The following is a 24,225-nucleotide window of genomic DNA, read 5'->3' as shown; positions in this document are numbered from 1 at the left end:
AGAGAGTCACAGAGAGTCAGAGAGTTTAGAGACAGTCAGAGTGCTTAGAGTCAGAGAGCTTAGAGAGTCAGAGAGAGTCAGAGAGCTTAGAGAGAGTCAGAGAGTTTAGAGAGAGTCAGAGAGAGTCAGACAGCTCAGAGAGAGTCAGAGAGCTTAGAGAGAGTCAGAGAGAGTCAGAGAGCTCAAAGAGAGTCACAGAGAGCTCAGAGAGAGTCAGAGAGCTTAGAGACAGTTAGAGAGCTTAGAGAGAGTCAGAGAGCTTAGAGAGAGTCAGAGCTCAGAGAGAGTCACAGAGAGTCAGAGAGCTCAAAGAGAGTCACAGAGAGTCAGAGAGTTTAGAGAGAGCTCAGAGAGCTTAGAGAGCTCAAAAAGATTCAGAGAGCTTAGAGAGAGCTCAAAGAGAGTCACAGAGAGTCAGACAGTTTAGAGGGAGTCAGAGAGCTCAGAGAGAGTCACAGAGAGTCACAGAGCTTAAAGAGAGTCACAGAGAGTCAGAGTTTAGAGAGCTCAGAGAGAGTCAGAGAGCTCACACTGAATCAGTGTAGCTCTCGCAGTATTCAGTGTGTGTGTGTGTGTGTGTGTGTGTGTGTGTGTGTTGCAGGCTGTCTGGTGTGTGTCCAGCAGTTCGTCATGGTAACGGAGAGATTCCTCCAATCAGATTTCCCCTCATATCAACACCTGGACCAGGACCAATACATCACACACAAACACTGCAGGTAAACACACACACACACACACACACACACACACACACACACAATTATGTGTGTGATTGAGTGATTGACCACCAGCTTTTTCTTTTTGATTTTTGAAGTGAATCAATATCACCTTGAGTGTGTGTGTGTGTGTGTGTGTGTGTGTGTGTGTGTGTGTGTGTGTGTGTGTGTGTGTGTGTGTGTGTGTGTGTGTGTCAGTGTGTACCTGCAGTTCTCTCTGGACCACCTCCACATCCTGAGCCCATCTGTTGCCATGGTTACTCACCTGCAGCAGAAGGGGGAGAAGTCAGGAGGTGACATCACAAGGAGGAGGAAGAGGAGGAGAGAAGAAGAAGACCGTGGCTCCTCCAGCGTCTCCAGGGTCTCTGTCTCTGGTGTCTCCAGTGTCCCTGGTGTCTCCAGTGTCTCCTGCGTTTCCGTGGTGATCCGGATTGAGCAGAAAGAGGGCGTGGCTTGGAGGAACATTGGGGCAGGGTTAAAGAAAGAGGAGGCGGGACTGATGCTGAGCTTCTCTGCTAGAGCTGATGTGATTGGTCCAGTGGTCGGTTGGGGGCGGGACCCTAAGAATAGACCAATGACAGACAGGGAGGCGGAGCCAGAGAGGGAGGAGAAGGTAAGTCACCTGGTGGTCAGAGGGCTGTGAGGTTTGTGTGTGTGTGTGTGTGTGTGTGTGTGTGTGTGTGTGTGTGTGTGTGTCTGTGTGTGTGTGTGTGTGTGTGTGTGTGTGTGTGTGTGTGTGTGTGTGTGTGTCTGTGTGTGTGTGTGTGTGTGTGTGTGTGTATATATATCTGTAACGGTGTGTCTCTGTGTGTGTTTGTCTGTGTGTGTGTGTCTGTGTCTGTGTGTCTGTGTGTGTGTATCTGTAACGGTGTCTCTGTGTGTGTGTGTGTCTTTGTGTGTGTGTGTATATCTGTAATGGTGTCTCTGTGTGTGTGTGTGTGTGTCTGTGTGTGTGTATCTGTAACGGTGTCTCTGTGTGTGTGTGTGTCTTTGTGTGTGTGTGTATATCTGTAATGGTGTCTCTGTGTGTGTGTGTGTGTGTGTGTATGTCTCTGTGTGTTACTACAGGTGTCCCTGCAGCTGTCAGGTGTGTCAGCTCGGTGGTTTCCTGTCCTTCAGTCTGGATGTTTCTACAGACTCGTCGCTGTGAACACACAGGTAAACACACCCCATGATGATGTCACAGAGGGGGTGGGGCTTCACATCAGTTAAAAGGTTCATTGGAGCTGAGCTGCGTCTCACCTGCAGAGAGAGCAGGTGAGACGCAGCACGTTCATTCAGGGTTTTATTTATCATCTGTTTCTCTGTATGTTTACAGTATGCTTGCGTTATTGTATTGATCACAGTGTAAACTTTTCAAATATACTATATTTGAAATAGTATATCAGATATTATTTTAAGGCGATCTGTGGTTTCTGTTCTGCTTCATTAAATGAATTCTGATGTTTATCAGCATTTTATCGTTTTGCTGCTGAATATAAATCTGAGCGATTCTGTCAAACTGCATCGATAAACCAAACCATCGTAACAGCTCTCAGATCAGTCAGTCAGCCCATCAGAGCTTCACCTCTGTACAGATGTTATTTTAGGGATCCTCACATCACACGGAGACTGCTGACCGCACGCCTGTTTAACCCTTAATGCTTCTTTTCCTGCTTCAGAACAACGTAAATACACAGCAGACTCTTTCTGATGAACGTAATTAGTCTGTAGACTGTCTCTAGACTACAGTCTTTAGACTGTAAATCACCGTCAGTCTCAACATGAACTTCAAAGAAGTGTGTTGTATCAGTGTTTGAAGAGCGAGGAAATCCCGTCTGACTGCTGTCATCGCTCAAAAAAATACCAGAGTAATACCCGAATTATACTGGAGTAATATCTGCCTGATGCAGAAGCCCTCGACCTGCAGCCCAGCAGGAGGCAGCTGTGTCTGGTTTTGGTAAACCGCCGTTCACTGGGAGTAAAACAAGGACCCCATCTGGTGGGTTAGGTCTGTCCAGCTGTGTGATGGCTGGGCTCGACCCACAATGCATTGTGGGAAACTGTAGGCGATGCAGACCGAGGATTTTTTCAGTATCAGTATGACATCTGAGTATTTCTGGCATACTGTGGATTTCGCCTTTGTTAGCATACTACATACATACTGCAAACTGCATACATACTGCATACTGCATACTACATACTGCATACATACTACATACTGCATACATACTGCATACTGCATACTACATACTACATACTGCATACGTACTGCATACTACATACTACATACATACTGCATACTGCATTCATACTGCATACTACATACTACATACTGCATACATACTACATACTGCATACGTACTGCATACTACATACTGCATACGTACTGCATACTACATACTGCATACTACATACTGCATACATACTGCATACATACTACATACTGCATACGTATTGCATACTACATACTGCATACATACTGCATACTACATACTGCATACATACTACATACTGCATACTACATACTCCATACATACTGCATACTACATACTGCATACATACTGCATACTACATACTGCATACTGCATACATACTGCATACTATCTACTACATACTGCATACTTACTGCATACTACATACTGCATACATACTGCATACTGCATACATACTGCATACTACATACTGCATACATACTACATACTGCATACATACTACATACTGCATACTGCATACTACATACTACATACTGCATACGTACTGCATACTACATACTACATACATACTGCATACTGCATTCATACTGCATACTACATACTACATACTGCATACATACTACATACTGCATACGTACTGCATACTACATACTGCATACGTACTGCATACTACATACTGCATACTACATACTGCATACATACTGCATACATACTACATACTGCATACGTACTGCATACTACATACTGCATACTACATACTGCATACATACTGCATACATACTACATACTGCATACGTATTGCATACTACATACTGCATACATACTGCATACTACATACTGCATACATACTACATACTGCATACTACATACTCCATACATACTGCATACTACATACTGCATACATACTGCATACTACATACTGCATACTGCATACATACTGCATACTATCTACTACATACTGCATACTTACTGCATACTACATACTGCATACATACTACATACTGCATACTGCATACATACTGCATACATACTGCATACTACATACTGCATACTGCATACATACTGCATACATACTGCATACTGCATACTGGGCCTTCACCTGAAGCTAGCATCATCCTTGGTGTAAATGTATACATTGTTGACTCGTACAGGTACCTGGTACTACAGTGTTTGACTCTGACCTGAAGTTTGTTCAGAGTCAATAGTGAAACGTGGTCAACAAAGGATCTACTCGCTGCGTCAGCTGAACTCTTTTAGTGTCTCTGAGGGCGTTCTATCTTGTTTCTGTCGTTCTTTAACTGAAAGTCTTTTCACATTTTCTTTCATTTGCTGGTTTACTGGATTGTCTGTGAAGGACAGGGACAGCCTGGACCACATAGTGAATGTCTGCTCCAAGATTATTGGAGTCCAGCTGAAGGACCTGAGCTCCCTCTGGAAGAAACGTGTGGTCCAGAAAGCCTGTGGAGTAATACATCAACCTGGCCACAACCGATACTCGAACTCATGTATCCCTTCAGCCTGATAGCTGAAGGGATACATGAGGGACAAATATGCTAAAGCATATTACACACTACATACTGCATACTGTATACTGCAAACTACATACTGCATACTGTATACTGTATACTGCACACTACATACTGCATACTACACACTACACACTACATACTGCATACTGCATACTGCATACTACACACTACATACTGCATACTGCATACTGCATACTACATACTACATACTACATACTATACACTACACACTACATACTGCATACTGTATACTGCATACTGCATACTACATTCTACATACTGCATACTGCATACTGCATACTACATACTACATACTACATACTATACACTACACACTACATACTGCATACTGTATACTGCATACTGTATACTACATACTGCATACTACATACTACATACTACACACTACATACTGCATACACACTGCATACTACATTTTGACCAAATTAGTACGTACTGCTCGTGTAGTAGGTGGTTTCGAAAACAGCCTGTGTGTTTGGTTTCTGACCTCTGACCTCTGATTGGTCAGGATCCGAGCGTTCTCATTGGCTGTGGAGTCTCTGGGAGGAGGGGGATGGATCTTCACACTGACTCCACCCTCCAGGTCCAACCTGATTGGAGGTTCCACACTCTGACACGCCCACTGCTGCTGCACACCTGCTCACAGGTAACACACACACACACACACAGAAAGACTAATCAATAATCAATAATCAGCAGTAATGGATCCAGCATCAGTCAGTATAAACTTTAGTGACATCAGCAGCTCTGTCTCTCTGTCTCTCTGTCTCTCTGTCTCTCTGTCTGTGTGTCTTCAGGTTGTGTCCCCGTCCTCCGTCCTGTCTGTCTCTGACGTGCTGGACTGCAGGTAAACTCATCAGTCCTTAATTTGCCTTTTTCTTCTTTTCTTCTTAAAAAAATGTAAATAAAAAAAACATAAATATTTAATTTTTTCAAAAAGTTATAAATGTATTAATATCACCTGTGTGTGTGTGTGTGTGTGTGTGTGTGTGTGTGTAGGTCAGAGGTGTTGTGTTTTCAGGCTCAGGTGTGTGAAAGGATCAGTCTGAACAACAGGGCCACTGACTCCACTGCAGTTGTGTGTTCAGGTGTGTGTTCAGGTGTGTGTTCAGGTGTGCGGCTCACAGTGTGTGACCGCAGTGGAAAGAGTCTTCAGGTTTACTTGGACTTAAGCCACACCCCCTACCCACCTGGCCTGTTGCCTGGCAACACACTGCTACTGTCTGCTGTCCAGAGGAGAGAGTCCAGGTAACACACACACACACACACACACAGACACACTGACACACACACACACACACACACACACAGTGACTCACACACAGTAACACAGTAACTTTTTTTGTGTATATTTTAGTGTATTATTACAGTAAACATGAATGTTTTGATCTCATTGACAAACTAAAAACACACAATGTTTCTCTGTGACTCACTGACCTCTGATCAATCAATCAATCAATAGATCCATTGACTGATGGATTGATCGATTCTCTGTGTGTGTGTGTGTGTGTGTGTGTGTGTGTGTGTGTGTGTGTAGGTCAGGAGGTGTGTACTGCAGCTTCCTTCCTGTCAGCTCAGTAACTGTGATGTCACTGGGAGATCGGAGGTAACCACGGCAACACACACAGATCAATAACATAGATGTTTGCTGTTTGTGTATTGATCAGTGTGTGTATTAATGGATTATTGATCAGTGTGTGTATTGATGGATTATTGATCAGTGTGTGTATTGATGGATTATTGATCAGTGTGTGTACTGATGGATTATTGATCAGTGTGTGTACTGATGGATTATTGATCGCTGTGTTTCTGGTCAGTTCGGCGCCGCCTCCTCCAGTTCCCATGATGCAGCTGGGTGTGTGGTCAGCGAGCAGGGAGCAGAGGTGCACTGTGGGTCAGGTCAAAGGTCACATGGTTTGTTTCCTGTTCCTGCAGCTGCAGTGGAGCTGCACACTGTGCCACAGCCTCTATACACAGGTACACCTCTACACACAGGTACACCTCTATATACAGGTACACCTCACACACACAGGTACACCTCTACACACAGGTACACCTCTACACACAGGTACACCTCACACACACAGGTACACCTCTATACACAGGTACACCTCTATACACAGGTATACCTCTATACACACAGGTACACCTCTACACACAGGTACACCTCACACACACAGGTACACCTCACACACACAGGTACACCTCTACACACACAGGTACACCTCTATACACAGGTACACCTCACACACACAGGTACACCTCTACACACAGGTACACCTCTACACACACAGGTACACCTCTACACACAGGTACACCTCTATACACAGGTACACCTCTACACACAGGTACACCTCACACACACAGGTACACCTCACACACACAGGTACACCTCACACACACAGGTACACCTCTACACACACAGGTACACCTCTACACACAGGTACACCTCACACACACAGGTACACCTCACACACACAGGTACACCTCTACACACAGGTACACCTCTACACACAGGTACACCTCACACACAGGTACACCTCTATACACAGGTACACCTCTATACACAGGTATACCTCTATACACAGGTATACCTCTATACACACAGGTACACCTCTACACACAGGTACACCTCACACACACAGGTATACCTCTATACACAGGTATACCTCTATACACACAGGTACACCTCTACACACAGGTACACCTCTACACATAGGTACACCTCACACACACAGGTACATCTCTATACACAGGTACACCTCTATACACAGGTACACCTCTACACACAGGTACACCTCACACACACAGGTACACCTCACACACACAGGTACACCTCTACACACAGGTACACCTCTATACACAGGTACACCTCACACACACAGGTACACCTCTACACACAGGTACACCTCTACACACAGGTACACCTCTACACACAGGTACACCTCTACACACACAGGTACACCTCTACACACAGGTACACCTCTATACACAGGTACACCTCTATACACACAGGTACACCTCACACACACAGGTACACCTCACACACACAGGTACACCTCTACACACACAGGTACACCTCTATACACAGGTACACCTCACACACACAGGTACACCTCTACACACAGGTACACCTCTACACACACAGGTACACCTCTACACACAGGTACACCTCTATACACAGGTACACCTCTATACACACAGGTACACCTCACACACACAGGTACACCTCTACACACACAGGTACACCTCTACACACAGGTACACCTCACACACACAGGTACACCTCACACACACAGGTACACCTCACACACACAGGTACACCTCACACACACAGGTACACCTCTATACACATGTACACCTCACACACACAGGTACACCTCACACACACAGGTACACCTCACACACACAGGTACACCTCTACACACAGGTACACCTCTACACACAGGTACACCTCACACACAGGTACACCTCTATACACAGGTACACCTCTATACACAGGTATACCTCTATACACAGGTACACCTCTATACACACAGGTACACCTCTACACACAGGTACACCTCACACACACAGGTATACCTCTATACACAGGTATACCTCTATACACACAGGTACACCTCTACACACAGGCACACCCCACACACAGATACACCTCACACACACAGGTACACCTCTATACACAGGTACACCTCTATACACAGGTACACCTCTACACACAGGTACACCTCACACACACAGGTACACCTCACACACACAGGTACACCTCTACACACACAGGTACACCTCTATACACAGGTACACCTCACACACACAGGTACACCTCTACACACAGGTACACCTCTACACACAGGTACACCTCTACACACAGGTACACCTCTACACACACAGGTACACCTCTACACACAGGTACACCTCTATACACAGGTACACCTCTATACACACAGGTACACCTCACACACACAGGTACACCTCTATACACATGTACACCTCACACACACAGGTACACCTCTACACACAGGTACACCTCTATACACAGGTACACCTCTATACACACAGGTACACCTCACACACACAGGTACACCTCTACACACACAGGTACACCTCTACACACAGGTACACCTCACACACACAGGTACACCTCACACACACAGGTACACCTCTACACACAGGTACACGTCTACACACAGGTACACCTCTACACACAGGTACACCTCTACACACACAGGTACACCTCACACACACAGGTACACCTCTATACACAGGTACACCTCTACACACAGGTACACGTCTACACACAGGTACACCTCTACACACAGGTACACCTCTACACACACAGGTACACCTCACACACACAGGTACACCTCTATACACAGGACAGTAGTGGGTAGTAGGGGACATTAAGTGTCTTCACGTCTCTCATTGACTGATGTGTCTCTCTGTCTCTGTCAGTCTTGTTCAAGCTCTCAGTGTCCGTCCAACTCGTCCGTCTTTCAGTCCAAAGCAAAGTAAGAATTCCTCATTTACTCATGGACCTGTGGAGAGAGAGAGAGTGTGTGTGTGTGTGTGTGTGTGTGTGTGTGTGTGTGTGTGTATCTATGTGTGTGTGTGTGTGTGTGTGTGTGTGTGTGTGTGTGTGTGTGTGTATTGATGTGTGTGTGTGTGTGTGTGTGTGTGTGTGTGTGTTAATGTGTGTGTGTGTGTTGATACATGTATATTGATGTGTGTGTGTGTGTGTGTGTGTGTTGATGTGTGTGTATTGATGTGTGTGTGTGTGTGTGCTGATGCGTGTGTGTGTGTGTGTGTGTGTGTGTATTGATGTTTGTGTGTGTGTTGATGTGTGTGTGTGTGTGTGTTGATGTGTGTGTATTGATGTGTGTGTGTGTGTTGATGTGTGTGTGTGTTGATGCGTGTATATTGATATGTGTGTGTGTGTGTTGTGTGTGTATTGATGTGTGTGTGTGTGTGTGTGTGTTGATGCGTGTGTATTTATGTTTGTGTGTGTGTTGATGTGTGTGTATTGATGTTTGTGTTGATGCGTGTGTATTGATGTGTGTGTATTGGTGTTTGTGTTGATGCATGTGTATTGATGTGTGTGTGTTGGTGTGTGTGTGTGTATCTGTGTGTGTTACAGGTTGGTGGTGGACGATGGGACAGGTGAGGCTCATGTCTGGTTCTCAGGTGCGCTGGTTCGTCCTCTGCTGCGATTGGCTGATTCTCTGTGGGAGGGGCTTCAGAGAGCGCTCAGGGTCAGAGGTCATGTCAGAGTCTATCCCCGGGGGCGGAGCCTGGTCAGTACCACTTCCTGTTAGACGTCACAGCTGCGGTCATTGGACCAGTCACAGACTGTGTGTGTGTGTGTGTGTGTGTGTGTGTGTGTGTGTGTGTGTGTGTGTGTGTGTGTGTGTGTGTGTTTACCTGTGCAGGTGTGTGACTCTGAGGACCCTCTGCTGCACTTCCTGTTGTGTGTGTGCGGCAGTGACGCTGTGTGTCGTCAGCTCTCTCTCACCTGCAGGAAACACAACAACCAGCGAGCACAAGGTAAGAACATCACTGATGACATCATCACTGATGACCTCATCACTGATGACATCGTCCCTGATGACCTCATCACTGATGACATCGTCCCTGATGACATCATCACCTAGGAATTATTCTCAGAGTAATCAGAGTAAAAGTATTGATACACACTGTGAAGTATTTGTTACAGTAAAAGTATCACTACAGTACAATCAGAAGAGGTACTTACAGTAAAAATGACATCATTTTAATCTGGAATAATTAAAGTTTTTATTTAAATGTTTTTAAATACAGTCAGATGTTTTTTGGATCTTTGTTCAGCTGCATGTTTAAATTTTATACTGTTTGTTAAAGTCTGTAGAGTAAAAACTGCAGTATTTCATCAGCAGAATAAAGTACTTCAGTACAGTACAAGTACTTCAGTACCTCAGGGTTAAAGTACTCAGTTACAGTCCAACAATGCTGTGACCTCAGAGGGACTCTGAGGGACTGACCCCAGGTCAGCTGTTACCGTGGTGATCCGACCAGGTCGACACTGCAGCAGCTGTTACCGTGGTGATGGAGTTCCTGTTGTTTGTTTCAGAGGTGAAGAGGTTCAGTCGAGGAGACAGAGACTTCATCACCAGAGTGACTCCTCCTCTACAGCTCACCTGTCTGCACCTCAGCTCCGACTGAACTCACCTGGACTCAGACAGGAAGGGGCGGAGCCAGGTGCATCCTGGATGTGATGTTCAGTTTGTGAAGTGATTTTGGAGTTTAATGTTGAATCTGTTGATTTAATTTATTAAATCTTTAGTTGTTTCTGCTGTTATTTCACACCTACCTGTTGTCATGGCAACACACGCCTGACAGCCCCACCAGAGTCAGATAGAATAAAAAATAAGCTTTTTACTTGAGTCAACACAGTCAAAAGAATGCTGTTATTGTTGATGCTGTTGTTGATGTTGTTGTCATGGTGATGACTGGCTGTAGTGTCACATGATGTGACGCTCAGCTGTGGTTGCAGGTGAGTTTGTTACCTGCAGACGATGATGATGATGATGATGATGATGATGATGATGATGATGATGATGATGATGATGATGATGATCCAGCAGGAGGCGCTGTAGCTCCTTCACTCTCTGCTGCTCCTCAACACCAACACCCGGCTGCCTAGCAACAGCTGACACAAGCAGCAGCTGTTTTTTCATTGGCTGAGCAGACATGAGTAACTGACTGAGTCTGACTCAGATTAATGTGAAAATGTCCAGTTTTTATTTCAGCTGATTCTTTTCTCACTGCAGAAATCTGTTTATCACTAAAACATCTCCAACATGTTTAACTTTAACTCACAAAAAAGATTTTTCCAAAACTTTCAATGACTTTTACTGGTTCCATGGCTTTTCCAGGCCTAGAGAGTGAAAAGTTTCTGATTTTCCATGACTTTTCCAGGTTTTCCATGACCGTGGGAACCCTGGAATAAAAATAAACGTTACTTAAGATCTAAATAAAAACACAGTTTGATTATTCTGGGAAAATTAATTAATTTAAAAAACTTCATGTAGAACTTGAGTAACTTTCTTTTTTAAAGTCTTTTTAAACACATTTAGTGTTTGAAGATAATAATTCAAATATTATTTAATATTTAAGTTTGAATAAAAACTGAGAAGATTAAAAATATGATTGTTTGTCGCGTTTCTGCAGCGTTAAAGTGTCCAGATTATAATCTGAGTCCTGTTTTAACGGCTAAATTAATTTGGCGTCTTAGTGAGTCTGAAGTTCATATTCATCAGTTGGTGTCACGTCCCTCCACCTGAGTCAGACACCTGAGCAGGTGAAACAGGTGCAGGTACCTGCTGAAGCCGTAGGGGACGTCTCAGCTCCTCGTCTCCGTCTCCGCTCAGAGACAAACTTCTTCTCCTGGTGACTGATGAGTCATCGGCAGCTCTGCCTCTGATTGGCTGCTGACTGAACAGGAAGTGAAAGTAAACCGCGGGGACTTTCCAGAGACGCCGCGTTCAGGCGTCTGAAGGAAACCAGAGAAGAAGAAAACAGCTGAACTCAGACGCTGCAGAGTCACATGACCAGCAGCAGCAGGAAGGACAGACTGACGTCTCGTCTCCTCTGCTGCTCAGTTCAGCTGCGTCTTCATGTTCACACAGAATCATCATCGACTTTATATTAATGTTTACTAATGACACTAATTATCTGTGAACTTTTCCAAATAAAGCGTACAGACAAGAAAAGGTAAAAACACTCAGAAAGGATCTTTTATTCTGAAAGAGTTAATAAACTAATTAAAAGTGAACTTCATCTGCAGGTAACGGAGGAGTCAGCTGACCTTTGACCTCTAGTGCTGCAGCTGTAATGTTTACATCGTGCGGACGTTCAGATCTGATCGGTCTCATCGGCTTCAAGACACAGATCTAATGAACTCGTTAACTCGTTAATCTTCAATGTATGCAGGCTGTTTGATGACATCATCCACCGAATCACAGCCCGCAACCTTCGTCTGTCCACGCCGAAACCTCGTCAGCGTGCGTCATCATCCACGCCGCTGTGACGCTCTGAGAGAAATGTAAACAGGATGTATCTCTCGCTGCAGCTGCGTTTAATATGTGTGAATAAAGTCTGATGAAGAGGAGGAGGAGGAAGTGGACGCCGTCGTGGAAAAGAGGACGACTCGGCAACGAGAACTCGGAGTACTTATTAGCATCTGTTAGCATGTAGCAGAAAGACGCTGATCACTTCCTGCTGCGTCTCTATTGGTCGGTCAGTCGTCGTCCGTGGTAACAGCAGTCGTCACTGAGATCCTAAATTTCTGACTGCGTCTCTGATCACATGACCGAGATCGAGCCGAGGAGATACGGCCGCGTCTCTGTCACCGTGGTTACCTTTCAGCTGAGACGTCCCAAAATCACATAAACCCTAAACTTCAGTCTGTGACATCATCGTGATCCTGCGGAGGTCGACTTTACGGTCGTCACGTCTCATCCGTTATTATGTGATCAACTTCCTGTGAACATCAGAGACGTCTGCAGCCGACAGGAAGTCCGATCGTTTCAGGACAAATAAGTCAGCGTGTCGTCAGCGAAACTCTTCACGACCGTCAGTCATCCACGCGTCTGCAGGACCTGATGGTTACATGACGAAATATGATGACATCACACCGCTCTCCGCAGGACGATGACATCACACCGGACGATGACGTGAACAGAAACGACTGATGATGTTCGATCAGAACGTGAGAACATCTTCAGACTGTGAGCCCATGTAGGGGTCAAAGGTCACCTGGTGGACTCCTGTAGGGTCAAAGGTCACCCGGTGGACTCCTGTCTGTCCTCGTGTTCCTGCTGATCGGCACTAAACTTCTTCTCCTGGTAACTGATGAGTCATCAGCAGCTCTGCCTCTGATTGGCTGCTGATATCAGGAGTCGGGACTTTCCGCAGACTCCGCTGCGTTCAGGTGCTGCAGGAAACCTCAGAGTCCTCACGAGTCTCAGCTGCTGCTCGGAGTCAGAGGAGGTGAAGTCCCGGATTTACAGAGACTCCTGAAGGCATCAGCTGGTCAGACTGGTTCTGCTGGTGAAGAGGAAACTGGGACTCAAAGTTTCCCAGTTCAACACTTAACAAACGTGTTTGTTTCAGAAACGAAACGTTACGGAGTCACAGCTGCTGTCGTCATCAGGACGATACGAACTTTGATCCAAACGTCTTTAAATCAAACTGAGCAGCAGAGACACAAACACCGTTTAAAATGATTAAATATTAAATTATTCACAGAATAAACTCATCTCAGAAGATTTTGTGTCCAACTGTCTTTTAATGATTTAAATAATATTTTCTGTTCATGAGTCGTTTTATTTGTAAACATTTTCCGTTGTAATATTAATTTTTCTCCCACAATGCATCGCTCACGGCTGCAGAACATGAAAATAAAGACAAAACCTTTTAGGAAAATATTATAAATAATATAAACACAAATATTAAATCGGAAGTCTCTGTGTCACATATCGAGTCACTTCCTGTCCTCAACACAATCAGATGATAAATAAAGTTTTAAAGCCCGAAAAGACTCGAGGACAAGCAGCGGACAGCAGTCTCTGTCCCTCTGTGCTCTCTCGTCTTCTCAAACTTTTGTTGACCTTTAACCTTTGATGTACGGCACACTGTCCCAGGTCACATTTCCGATGTCAACAGAAAGCTGAGAACCTCTCTCTGTCGGTGTGAGTCTGAGTGTGAGCTGTTGGTGGATCTGACGTCAGATCGGTGAATATTTCGGCTGCACGGACCCGTTTCTCAGACCAGAACAGACTGCACCTTCAGCCAGCTGATGATAAACCGCTCAGAGCGGCCTGGAGAGGAAAGGGTTAATATGCGACCGTCACACGTGACGAGGAAACTCCTCAAACTGATGAAACATCACAGGATTATTAATTATTAGGATACGTGAGGACGGACTTTAAACCACGAGTCACTGACACAGTTCGCACACACTGACAAAATGTCCAGACTTTTCCAGACTTTTCCAGGATTTATAATGAATTTCCATGATCGTTATAGATGAACGACACAAAAACAAATTACCGAAACATTAAATTTAATCAGACCCAATTAAATTCCATGAGTTTTCCAAAGTTTTAAAGGATTTTACTAATTCCTTGAGTTTTCCAGGCCTGGAAAATGAGCCTGTGGATTTCCATGACCCGTAGAGGTTTTCCATGTCTAAGGGGACGCTGCGAATAAACGTTAAATTAGACTAAAGGTTGAACAAACACTGAGTACAGTCACAGCGTGCTGACACAACAACAAGAAGACAAAACTGTACTCAGGTCCACAGCGTCAGTAAATCCTCCTGAAATATCAAAATATAAACATTAAAATATAAAACACCTGAGATTTAGTCTGAGGATGCTGATTTTAATTTTAGTGATTTAGTGACATTATTGTCGCTGACAGACAACAGGAGAAAACCTGTTAAAACTTCAATTTGGCAAAATATTAACTTTATCAAAAACAAAATATGCATCAAAGTTTACATGAGAAATTTAATACGCAGCAAAAACTTAAAGAGAAATATAGTTAATACATACGTTCGTTCAGAGGTTAATTATCAGCGGTTATGTTGATGTTCTTCTCCGTCAGCGTTTCCCAAAACTCTCCTACATTTCTCGTGTTTCTGATGTCTCTGATGTCGTCCTAAAATGATCAGCTGCTTCTCGAGCAGCTTCAGGATTCATAACCAGCTCATCGTTTATTTATTGATTATTTATTTCACAGCAGCTGGACTCTAAATGTTCAGTGAGTCCTCTGCAGTTTGACAGAAACTCTTCACACCAACACGGTGTTCATTCACGCTAAAGATATGTATACAGAGATGGATGCAGCACCGTGTCTGTACTCTCACTGATGCTAAACATTAGATATATATACAGAGATGGATGCAGCTTCTGTCTGTCCTGACGGAGCAGAGCGACCGGAGGTCGTGGCGTCAGTGTCGCGTCGCTCAGGTGAGATTTGACCGAAGAAATGATGTAATGAGACGATTCAGTAAAAAAGTGAAAAACATTCTGCGTCCACGTGATTTATTTAATGACGTCACAGTCCGACGCCGTCTACGACAAAAAAAGGTCCATCAGGCCGAGCTCGTTCATGTCCTGTTTCGACTCTTTTTCATTGACCTGGTGTGATGTCATCAGTGGGCGTGTCCTGATCTCCAGGTGGGAAAGAGAAGATGGAGGTCAGTGAGAAATCATCATCAGCAGCAGCTGCTTCATGCTTGTTTTTGGATTTTAACAAATATTTGTAATAACAGAACAAAGTTAAATAATCAGAGCGACGTCGTCTTTTTACCACTTTTTTATCTGTTGGGCCCACAGGAAGTCACGTGATGCACATAAGCAGCGTGGCTAATAAGCTCGTGAACGAGCGCTGTTCGCTTCGAGCGCTCGGGTCATCCGTGTGAGCGAGCCCGAACCAGTTTGGATCTGTTCATACTGGGACATCAGAGGACCTCTGTCACTGGAACCAGTTTAAATGTGAACAGTTTGGTGTTAAACCAGCAGTTTCTCTCCTGCAGATTTCAGCTGCTCCTCCGAAATCTTTGTGTTTGTATGTTGAACCATCAGAGTTTTTGTTCTCCATTAACTAAACTAAATTAAACTTAACTAAACTAAACTAAACTTAACTAAACTTAACGAAACTAAACTAGATTAAACTAAACTTAACTAAACTTAACTAAACTAAACTAAACTAAACTAAACTAAAATAAATTAAACTAAAGTAAACTATATTAAACTAAATTAAATTAAACTAAATTTAATTAAATTAGGCCAAATTAAATTAAACTAAATTAAATTAAACTAAATTAAACTAAACTAAACTAGATTAAACTAAATTTAATTAAATTAGGCCAAACTAAACTAAAATAAATTAATTTAAAGTCAACTAAATTAAATGAATTAAACTAAACTAAACTAAACTAAAATAAATTAAACTAAAGTAAACTATATTAAACTAAATTAAATTAAACTAAATTAAACTGAAATAAACTAAACTGAAATAAATTGAATTAAACGAAAGTACACGAAATTAAACTCAACTAAATTAAACTAAACTAAAGTAAACTAAACTAAACTAAATTAAACGAAACTAAATTAAACTAAAGTAAACTAAATTAAATGAATTAAACTAAACTAAATTAAACTAAAGTAAACTAAACTAAACTAAATTAAACTAAAGTAAAGTGAAGTAAATTGAAGTAAAGTAAAGTAAATTAAATGAATTAAATTAAACTAAACTAAAGTAAAGAGCTTGAGAGAATAAAGCGTGTGGTCAGATCCTCCGCTCAGAGGCAGCACATCATGAACGCATCATTTTAAGGACAAAACTGAATTATTTCATATTTCTTCACTTCAGTAATAATCAGTTATCTCTTCTCTCTACATCTGTCTTCATGTTTTCATGTTCATTAACTTTAACAGAAAGCGTCTTTCATCACATCTGAAACGTTGGACATGAAGCTGGACGGACAGTTTTTTTTTTCAGAATTTAAATTTTTCTTGAATTTAAAAACATTATTTTGAAAATCTCACTATTCTAACTAAAACCACAAAAACAAATCAGCTAACCCTCCAACAGCAGGCTGGATGAACTCAGTATTGATTATTGATCGTCTGGTCTGAGTTAAAGTTGCTGTGAGCAGCAGCTGCTCTCTACCTGGACACTGATGACATCATGTGATCTCTGCTCTCTGATTGGCTGCTCAGTGTTTACAGCTCCGCTGCTGCTCGAGTCTCCGTCAGTCCACTCAGGGTCCAGGTCTACAGAGTCTCCCTCAGTCCTCTCAGGGTCCAGGTCTACAGAGTCTCCCTCAGTCCTCTCAGGGTCCAGGTCTACAGAGTCTCAGACAGGTCCAGGTCTACAGAGTCTCTGACAGGTTCAGGTCTACAGAGTCTCTGTCAGTCCTCTCAGGGTCCAGGTCTACAGACTCACTGACGGGTTCAGGTCTACAGAGTCTCAGACAGGTTTAGGGACAGAGCAGATGAAGATGAAGGTGGTCCTGGTGGTCCTGGTCCTCTCCGGTGTCCTCTGTGTCTCAGCTGAAGGTAAGTTTCTGTCTCTGTTAAAGTCGTCTTTCAGCCACATTTACACCTCTGACCTTTGTAAACAAACAAACAAACAAACAAACAAACAAACAAACAAACAAACAAAGGTGATGTTTGTTTCCTGTGTGAACAACAGTCAGCTGATTGTGTCTCTGTTCTGTCCTCAGTTCTTCATCAGGAGATTAATATCGTTGGCTGTTCTCAGACTGATGCAGACTCTGATAAAGAGTTCATGTACAGTCTGGATGGTGAAGTGATAATGTACGTAGACTTCACCAAGAAGAGCGCAGAGTACCCTCAGCCCAGCTTCATAGATCCTATTAGCTATCCAGAAGGAGCTTATGATCAAGCTGTGGGTGCTCAACAGGTCTGCAAAACAAACCTGGGAAATGACCTTAAACGCTTCAAGGACCTTCCTCTGGAACGAGGTAAAGACAAACATGTCTCAGACTTCTGTCTCCTTCATTTGTTTTCTCCATTAAACTGAGGTTTTGACTGTCAGACAGTTTCCTGTATTCTGGTGTTTTTAAGCACTAATTTGGGATTTTTGAATGCATCATTTTTAAAGTGGAAACTCGAGTCACTGAGAATAAAAAGTTGCATCAAATACATGAAATATTAAAATATTAGATCGTGGACACGAGCAACAAGTTTGATCTTTCAGAATAAACTATCTGGGTTTATTTAGTAGACGTAAGACAGGATTGGCTTTATTGTTAATTTGGATCCCCATTAGTTGTTACCATGGCAACAGCTGCTCCTGGGTCGTTGTTAAGGACACATCACGAACAAATCACAGCTGTTCATTTACAGTAACTTCAGGGTAGAAAACCTCACGTCCATGTAATTAAACTCTGCATTCAGTCTTTGGTATGAAGTATAAATATCGAGTTTGAGTGTACGCTTTTTTTAGAATATTTCCACCGTCAGACGGCCTCTTCTATCAAAAACGCTCCACTGAGAAAAACATTGATAGTACAGCGATACTGACATTTTTCTGTGGTTAAAATACGATTAACTGTGGCCCCGTCCACAGCAGGACGTTACACAGCGTCCATGCTGATCTTCCTCAGAGAGGAGAGGAAACAGCACAGTTAGTAAAAATACGCACCGTGAACCGCCGCGTTTAACTCTGTGTGTTTATATGTTACAGTCGTGACCGAAAACGACAACCGAAATAAACACGCTGCCACATTTACACATCTCCACCAGTGATTCAGGATCCACCAGCGTGGCCCCACCCACCTCCCCCAAAACAAAGATTTAAAGTAAAATCACATCACTAACAATAAATATACATACATATATACATACACACACACATATATATATATATAAACAAATACAGTTGAACAAAAACAGTGTAAACCATTATAAATCTCACTCTGTCTCAGTGGGTCTCCGTCTTTTTGGGTCAGTCCCCACGTCCACAGTCGACGTCCTTTACTGTCCCCATAAGTCCATGTAGGCAGTCGCTCCTCACTCAGTATTTGTTGTGTGTTATTTCATTAAAAACATGTTAAATCACAGATTTGATTACATTTGACACTTAGAATATCATCAACCCCCGAACCCTTAATGTAAGTCTCATTATTGATTATTGGTTTATTGATCATAACCAGCTGTAATCCAGCAGTGATGACAAATACGAAGCATCCTTATTAATTCTTCCAATCGATAAAAAGAGCAGAAAAATGTGAAGCTTCTGGGAGGATGTGCATCCTGCACACCAGGAACGTCTGGAGAGTCAAACATTTTATTTTCTGCTTTTTCGTGAACCCGTTTCTGGTGGAAACGTCTTTTTGTTAGTGATGGAAAAAACAGGCAATAATTTAAAATATAAATATAATGCAGTGAGGCTCATTCTGTAGTGTAGTTCAAATATAAATATTAATACACAGTTCAGGCGTGACTGAGCCCTCAGTTTTGCTTTGCGTCTTTAGTTTGTCACCTCTTTAAATGTGCACATCTTCACACCGCTGAGCACGAAAAACGCTTTTCAGTGATCCAACAGTTATTTCTGTGGAGCAGGAAGGCGCCGGTTAGTTTACCACCGTTTTTGGAAGCTTCCTTCAGTTTCACCTCTTTCATGTAAACGTACGTGTTCGAGTATGATTTTGAATTTCAGCATCATGAAGGTTTGAACTAAATATTGTCCCTAAATCTGTGATAAACTGTGCATACGTATACGCATTTGTAAATGTTTCAAAGATCTTTACTTTAAAGTACTGAACTGTGGAGTTAGACGGTCGACTGTTTGGGCCTGAAACCGTATCTCATGACTGGAGCTACACTCAGCATGGCCCCGCCCCCGACCACGAGGCGGTATAAAAACCATCAGCGTCATTAGCATAGTCCCGTGAATGGGCGTGGCCTCCGCTCCTCCAGCGGACACGCCCCCAGCGTTTCAGATCAGAGAATACTGAGCGTTTCTTCACGATTTGAGACCTTTTAAATACTTTTGCGATTTTTTTGGTCATTCAGATTTGGTCAGGTGTTTAATCTTTCTGTGATGTGACAAACTCAGAACACGTTTAATTATCACTTCGCCCGGACTTTAACACGGCTGCATAACAATGTTTTATCATATTCGCCCTGAACGTGTCCTGAACGTCGGGACAGGAAGACGCGTCTTTACAGGACGTTAGTAAAACATCATCCGGTGCCACGTTGTCCTCGCTGTTCCACCTCTGTCTAGTTCCAGTGGTCCGTCCTCCATCAGGTTGCCCTGGTTACCAAACACCTGACGCTCACCTTGTTGCTATGGTTTCCCCTCCACATCAGAAACGTGCGTCAGGTGAACACACCTGTCGGCACTCCGGACCCAGGTGCAGGCAGAAGACATGTCACTGCTGTTTTTAATGGGTCTAATGCAGACAGCTGTCCCCTGTCCCTGTGACAGTGAAGACGTCCTCTCCGTCTTCATATCCTTCAGATGAATTCACGCCGTTATCACCTTAAAGACAGAAGGTTATTGTCTCGTATACTCGGGGACGCCACACTGAGATGCCTCAACTGCTGAGCAGAGAGGCGGGCGGAACAACGGCGACCATCACCGGCATCCGAAACACAGCCGGACACGAACCGAGCAACGGCGCTGTGAGAGGACAACGAAAATATCCAAGACCTTTGCAAATGAATTCAAAATGCTGTTAATGAATTCAAGACTTTTTCAAGGCCCTATTCTGACCATGTTAAATTCAAGGCTTTTAAAGACTTTCAAGGCCTTATTCTGACCATGTTAAATTCAAGGCTTTTAAAGACTTTCAAGGCCGTATTTTGATCATGTTAATTCAAGGCTTTTAAAGACTTTTAAGACCCCACAGGTGCCCTGAATTAATCTGACTGTGTCTCTGTTCAGACGCTCCGTCCAGTCCGATCGTCTACCCCAGAGACGAGGTGGAGCTGACGGAGAAGAACACGCTGATCTGTCTCGTGACGGGTTTCTATCCGGCTCCTGTCAAGTTCTCCTGGACGAAGAACGGACGCAACGTCACCGAAGGAACCAGCACCAACGTCCCCCTCCTCAACAAAGACGGAACCTTCAACCAGTTCTCCAGACTGGACTTCGTCCCACAGCTGGGAGACATCTACAGCTGCTCCGTGAGACACGTGTCCCTGGACCAACCACAGACCAGGATCTGGGGTGAGACAACTTTATTTACAACCACTTTCAACACAGACAGACAGAGAGACGGCTGAGGGACTGAAGGACAGCTGATCCACGTTTACTGTCTCCATGTTTACTGTCTCCGTGTTTACTGTCTCCACATGTTTACTGTCTCCATGTTTACTGTCTCCACATGTTTACTGTCTCCATGTTTACTGTCTCCACATGTTTACTGTCTCCACGTTTACTGTCTCAGTGTTTACTGTCTCCATGTTTACTGTCTCCAGATGTTTACTGTCTCCGTGTTTACTGTCTCCAGATGTTTTCTGTCTCCATGTTTACTGTCTCCGTGTTAACTGTCTCCAGATGTTTTCTGTCTCCATGTTTACCGTCTCCACGTTTTCTGTCTCCATGTTTACTGTCTCCGTGTTTACTGTCTCCACGTTTTCTGTCTCCATGTTTACTGTCTCCGTGTTTACTGTCTCCATGTTTTCTGTCTCCATGTTTTCTGTCTCCATGTTTACTGTCTCCATGTTTTCCGTCTCCACATGTTTTCCGTCTCCGTGTTTACCGTCTCCATGTTTACTGTCTCCATATTTACTGTCTCCACATGTTTTCTGTCTCCGTGTTAACTGTCTCCATGTTTTCTGTCTCCATGTTTTCTGTCTCCATGTTTACTGTCTCCAGATGTTTACTGTCTCCGTGTTAACTGTCTCCATGTTTTCTGTCTCCGTGTTTACTGTCTCCGTGTTAACTGTCTCCATGTTTTCTGTCTCCATGTTTACTGTCTCCATGTTTTCTGTCTCCGTGTTTACCGTCTCCATGTTTACTGTCCCCATATTTACTGTCTCCATGTTTTCTGTCTCCGTGTTTTCTGTCTCCATGTTTACTGTCCCCATATTTACTGTCTCTGTGTTTTCTGTCTCCGTGTTTTCTGTCTCCATGTTTATTGTCTCCATGTTTTCTGTCTCCGTGTTTTCTGTCTCCATGTTTTCTGTCTCCATGTTTACTGTCTCCAGATGTTTACTGTCTCCGTGTTTACTGTCTCCAGATGTTTTCTGTCTCCATGTTTACTGTCTCCAGATGTTTACTGTCTCCGTGTTTACTGTCTCCATGTTTTCTGTCTCCATGTTTACTGTCTCCGTGTTTACTGTCTCCACGTTTTCTGTCTCCGTGTTTACTGTCTCCGTGTTTTCTGTCTCCATGTTTACTGTCTCCATGTTTTCTGTCTCCATGTTTTCTGTCTCCATGTTTACTGTCTCCAGATGTTTTCTGTCTCCATGTTTACTGTCTCCAGATGTTTTCTGTCTCCATGTTTTCTGTCTCCATGTTTTCTGTCTCCATGTTTTCTGTCTCCATGTTTACTGTCTCCAGATGTTTACTGTCTCCGTGTTAACTGTCTCCATGTTTTCTGTCTCCGTGTTTACTGTCTCCATGTTTTCTGTCTCCATGTTTTCTGTCTCCATGTTTACTGTCTCCATGTTTACTGTCTCCAGATGTTTTCTGTCTCCGTGTTAACTGTCTCCATGTTTTCTGTCTCCATGTTTACTGTCTCCAGATGTTTTCTGTCTCCGTGTTAACTGTCTCCATGTTTTCTGTCTCCATGTTTTCTGTCTCCATGTTTACTGTCTCCAGATGTTTACTGTCTCCGTGTTTTCTGTCTCTGTGTTTTCTGTCTCCGTGTTTACTGTCTCCGTGTTAACTGTCTCCATGTTTTCTGTCTCCATGTTTACTGTCTCTATGTTTTCTGTCTCCATGTTTACTTTCTCCATGTTTACTGTCTCCAGATGTTTTCTGTCTCCATGTTTTCTGTCTCCGTGTTTTCTGTCTCCATGTTTATTGTCTCCATGTTTTCTGTCTCCGTGTTTTCTGTCTCCGTGTTTTCTGTCTCCATGTTTTCTGTCTCCATGTTTTCTGTCTCCGTGTTTTCTGTCTCCATGTTTTCTGTCTCCATGTTTACTGTCTCCAGATGTTTACTGTCTCCGTGTTAACTGTCTCCGTGTTTTCTGTCTCCATGTTTACTGTCTCCAGATGTTTACTGTCTCCGTGTTTACTGTCTCCATGTTTTCTGTCTCCATGTTTACTGTCTCCGTGTTTACTGTCTCCACGTTTTCTGTCTCCGTGTTTACTGTCTCCGTGTTTTCTGTCTCCATGTTTACTGTCTCCATGTTTTCTGTCTCCATGTTTACTGTCTCCAGATGTTTTCTGTCTCCATGTTTACTGTCTCCAGATGTTTTCTGTCTCCGTGTTAACTGTCTCCATGTTTTCTGTCTCCATGTTTTCTGTCTCCATGTTTACTGTCTCCAGATGTTTACTGTCTCCGTGTTAACTGTCTCCATGTTTTCTGTCTCCGTGTTTACTGTCTCCATGTTTATTGTCTCCGTGTTTTCTGTCTCCATGTTTACTGTCTCCAGATGTTTTCTGTCTCCGTGTTAACTGTCTCCATGTTTATTGTCTCCAGATGTGTAGGTTCATATATATTTTCTGTGTCTTCTGTGTCCAGATGTGGAGAAGACCCAGGCCGGGGTTGGACCTGCAGTTTTCTGTGGACTGGGTCTGACTGTGGGTCTGCTCGGTGTGGCTGCTGGAACCTTCTTCCTCATTAAAGGAAACGAGTGCAGCTGATTGGCTGCGGCTGATGATGTCATCAAAGGGGCTGTTTTCGGAGGTTTCCGGGTCGCGTGTCAGAGTAAACGTCATCGCCGCGGGAACGTGTACCGATGTAAAAATACCTGCCGGTGTCTCCTCAGATAACTGACCGTGCTCGGTAGAACAGCCTCGGGTTTGTGTCTCTGCTGATTTTAAACCTGCTGCAGCGTCTCTGTCCTCTCTGAGGACTGTCCTTCTGTCATACTCTCACGCTCACGTCGTAGATTTTGAGGTCGATGTTTGGCTCAGCTGATGAATTATAATCTCTGAAATAATCTCTTGCTGTTGTTTCCGTGTTTGTGTGGGTGTTTTAATGTCACGTGTGGATATACTGATCCATGTCTTTGGTTTCTGATGTAAAATTCAACAAAAACGGAATAAAAACATGAACAAAAGAAA

The 24,225-nt window shown here is 43.5% G+C and overlaps 2 protein-coding genes across 7 annotated transcripts in view; both read left to right on the top strand.

The window, feature by feature from the left end:
- ctc1 (CTS telomere maintenance complex component 1) overlaps nt 1-17,389 on the top strand; it is a 26,766-nt gene extending 9,377 nt beyond the window's left edge. For 3 of the 6 annotated variants that reach the window (XM_088073659.1, XM_088073660.1, XM_088073656.1), the window contains 13 exons: nt 602-716; nt 915-1,329; nt 1,785-1,874; nt 4,970-5,107; nt 5,259-5,308; nt 5,461-5,709; nt 5,999-6,067; nt 6,279-6,438; nt 8,914-8,969; nt 9,596-9,752; nt 9,888-10,002; nt 10,565-16,071; nt 17,229-17,389. In XM_088073659.1, the coding sequence (XP_087929785.1) occupies nt 602-716; nt 915-1,329; nt 1,785-1,874; nt 4,970-5,107; nt 5,259-5,308; nt 5,461-5,709; nt 5,999-6,067; nt 6,279-6,438; nt 8,914-8,969; nt 9,596-9,752; nt 9,888-10,002; nt 10,565-10,656 (1,706 nt within the window). In that variant the 3' untranslated portion in view covers nt 10,657-16,071; nt 17,229-17,389. Of the gene's footprint in view, nt 1-601; nt 717-914; nt 1,330-1,784; nt 1,875-4,969; nt 5,108-5,258; nt 5,309-5,460; nt 5,710-5,998; nt 6,068-6,278; nt 6,439-8,913; nt 8,970-9,595; nt 9,753-9,887; nt 10,003-10,564; nt 16,072-17,228 lie in introns of those variants that run through there. The other 3 variants (XM_088073658.1, XM_088073657.1, XM_088073662.1) reach the window with 3 other exon arrangements.
- Nucleotides 17,270-24,225, top strand: LOC121963133 (H-2 class II histocompatibility antigen, A-Q alpha chain-like). Its single transcript, XM_088073664.1, has 4 exons — nt 17,270-17,567; nt 17,735-17,995; nt 20,929-21,213; nt 23,681-24,225. The coding sequence occupies exons 1-4, from the start codon at nt 17,504-17,506 to the stop codon at nt 23,800-23,802; spliced, it is 732 nt and encodes a 243-aa protein (XP_087929790.1). The 5' UTR covers nt 17,270-17,503; the 3' UTR covers nt 23,803-24,225.

The sequence above is a fragment of the Plectropomus leopardus genome, chromosome 23, assembly GCF_026936395.1.
Source record: "Plectropomus leopardus strain MGB_pleo_1.0 chromosome 23, ASM2693639v1, whole genome shotgun sequence".
Classification (NCBI taxonomy): Eukaryota; Metazoa; Chordata; class Actinopteri; order Perciformes; family Serranidae; genus Plectropomus; species Plectropomus leopardus.
Note: the sequence above shows the minus strand (reverse complement) of the source record. Positions and strands in the feature narration are given on the sequence as shown.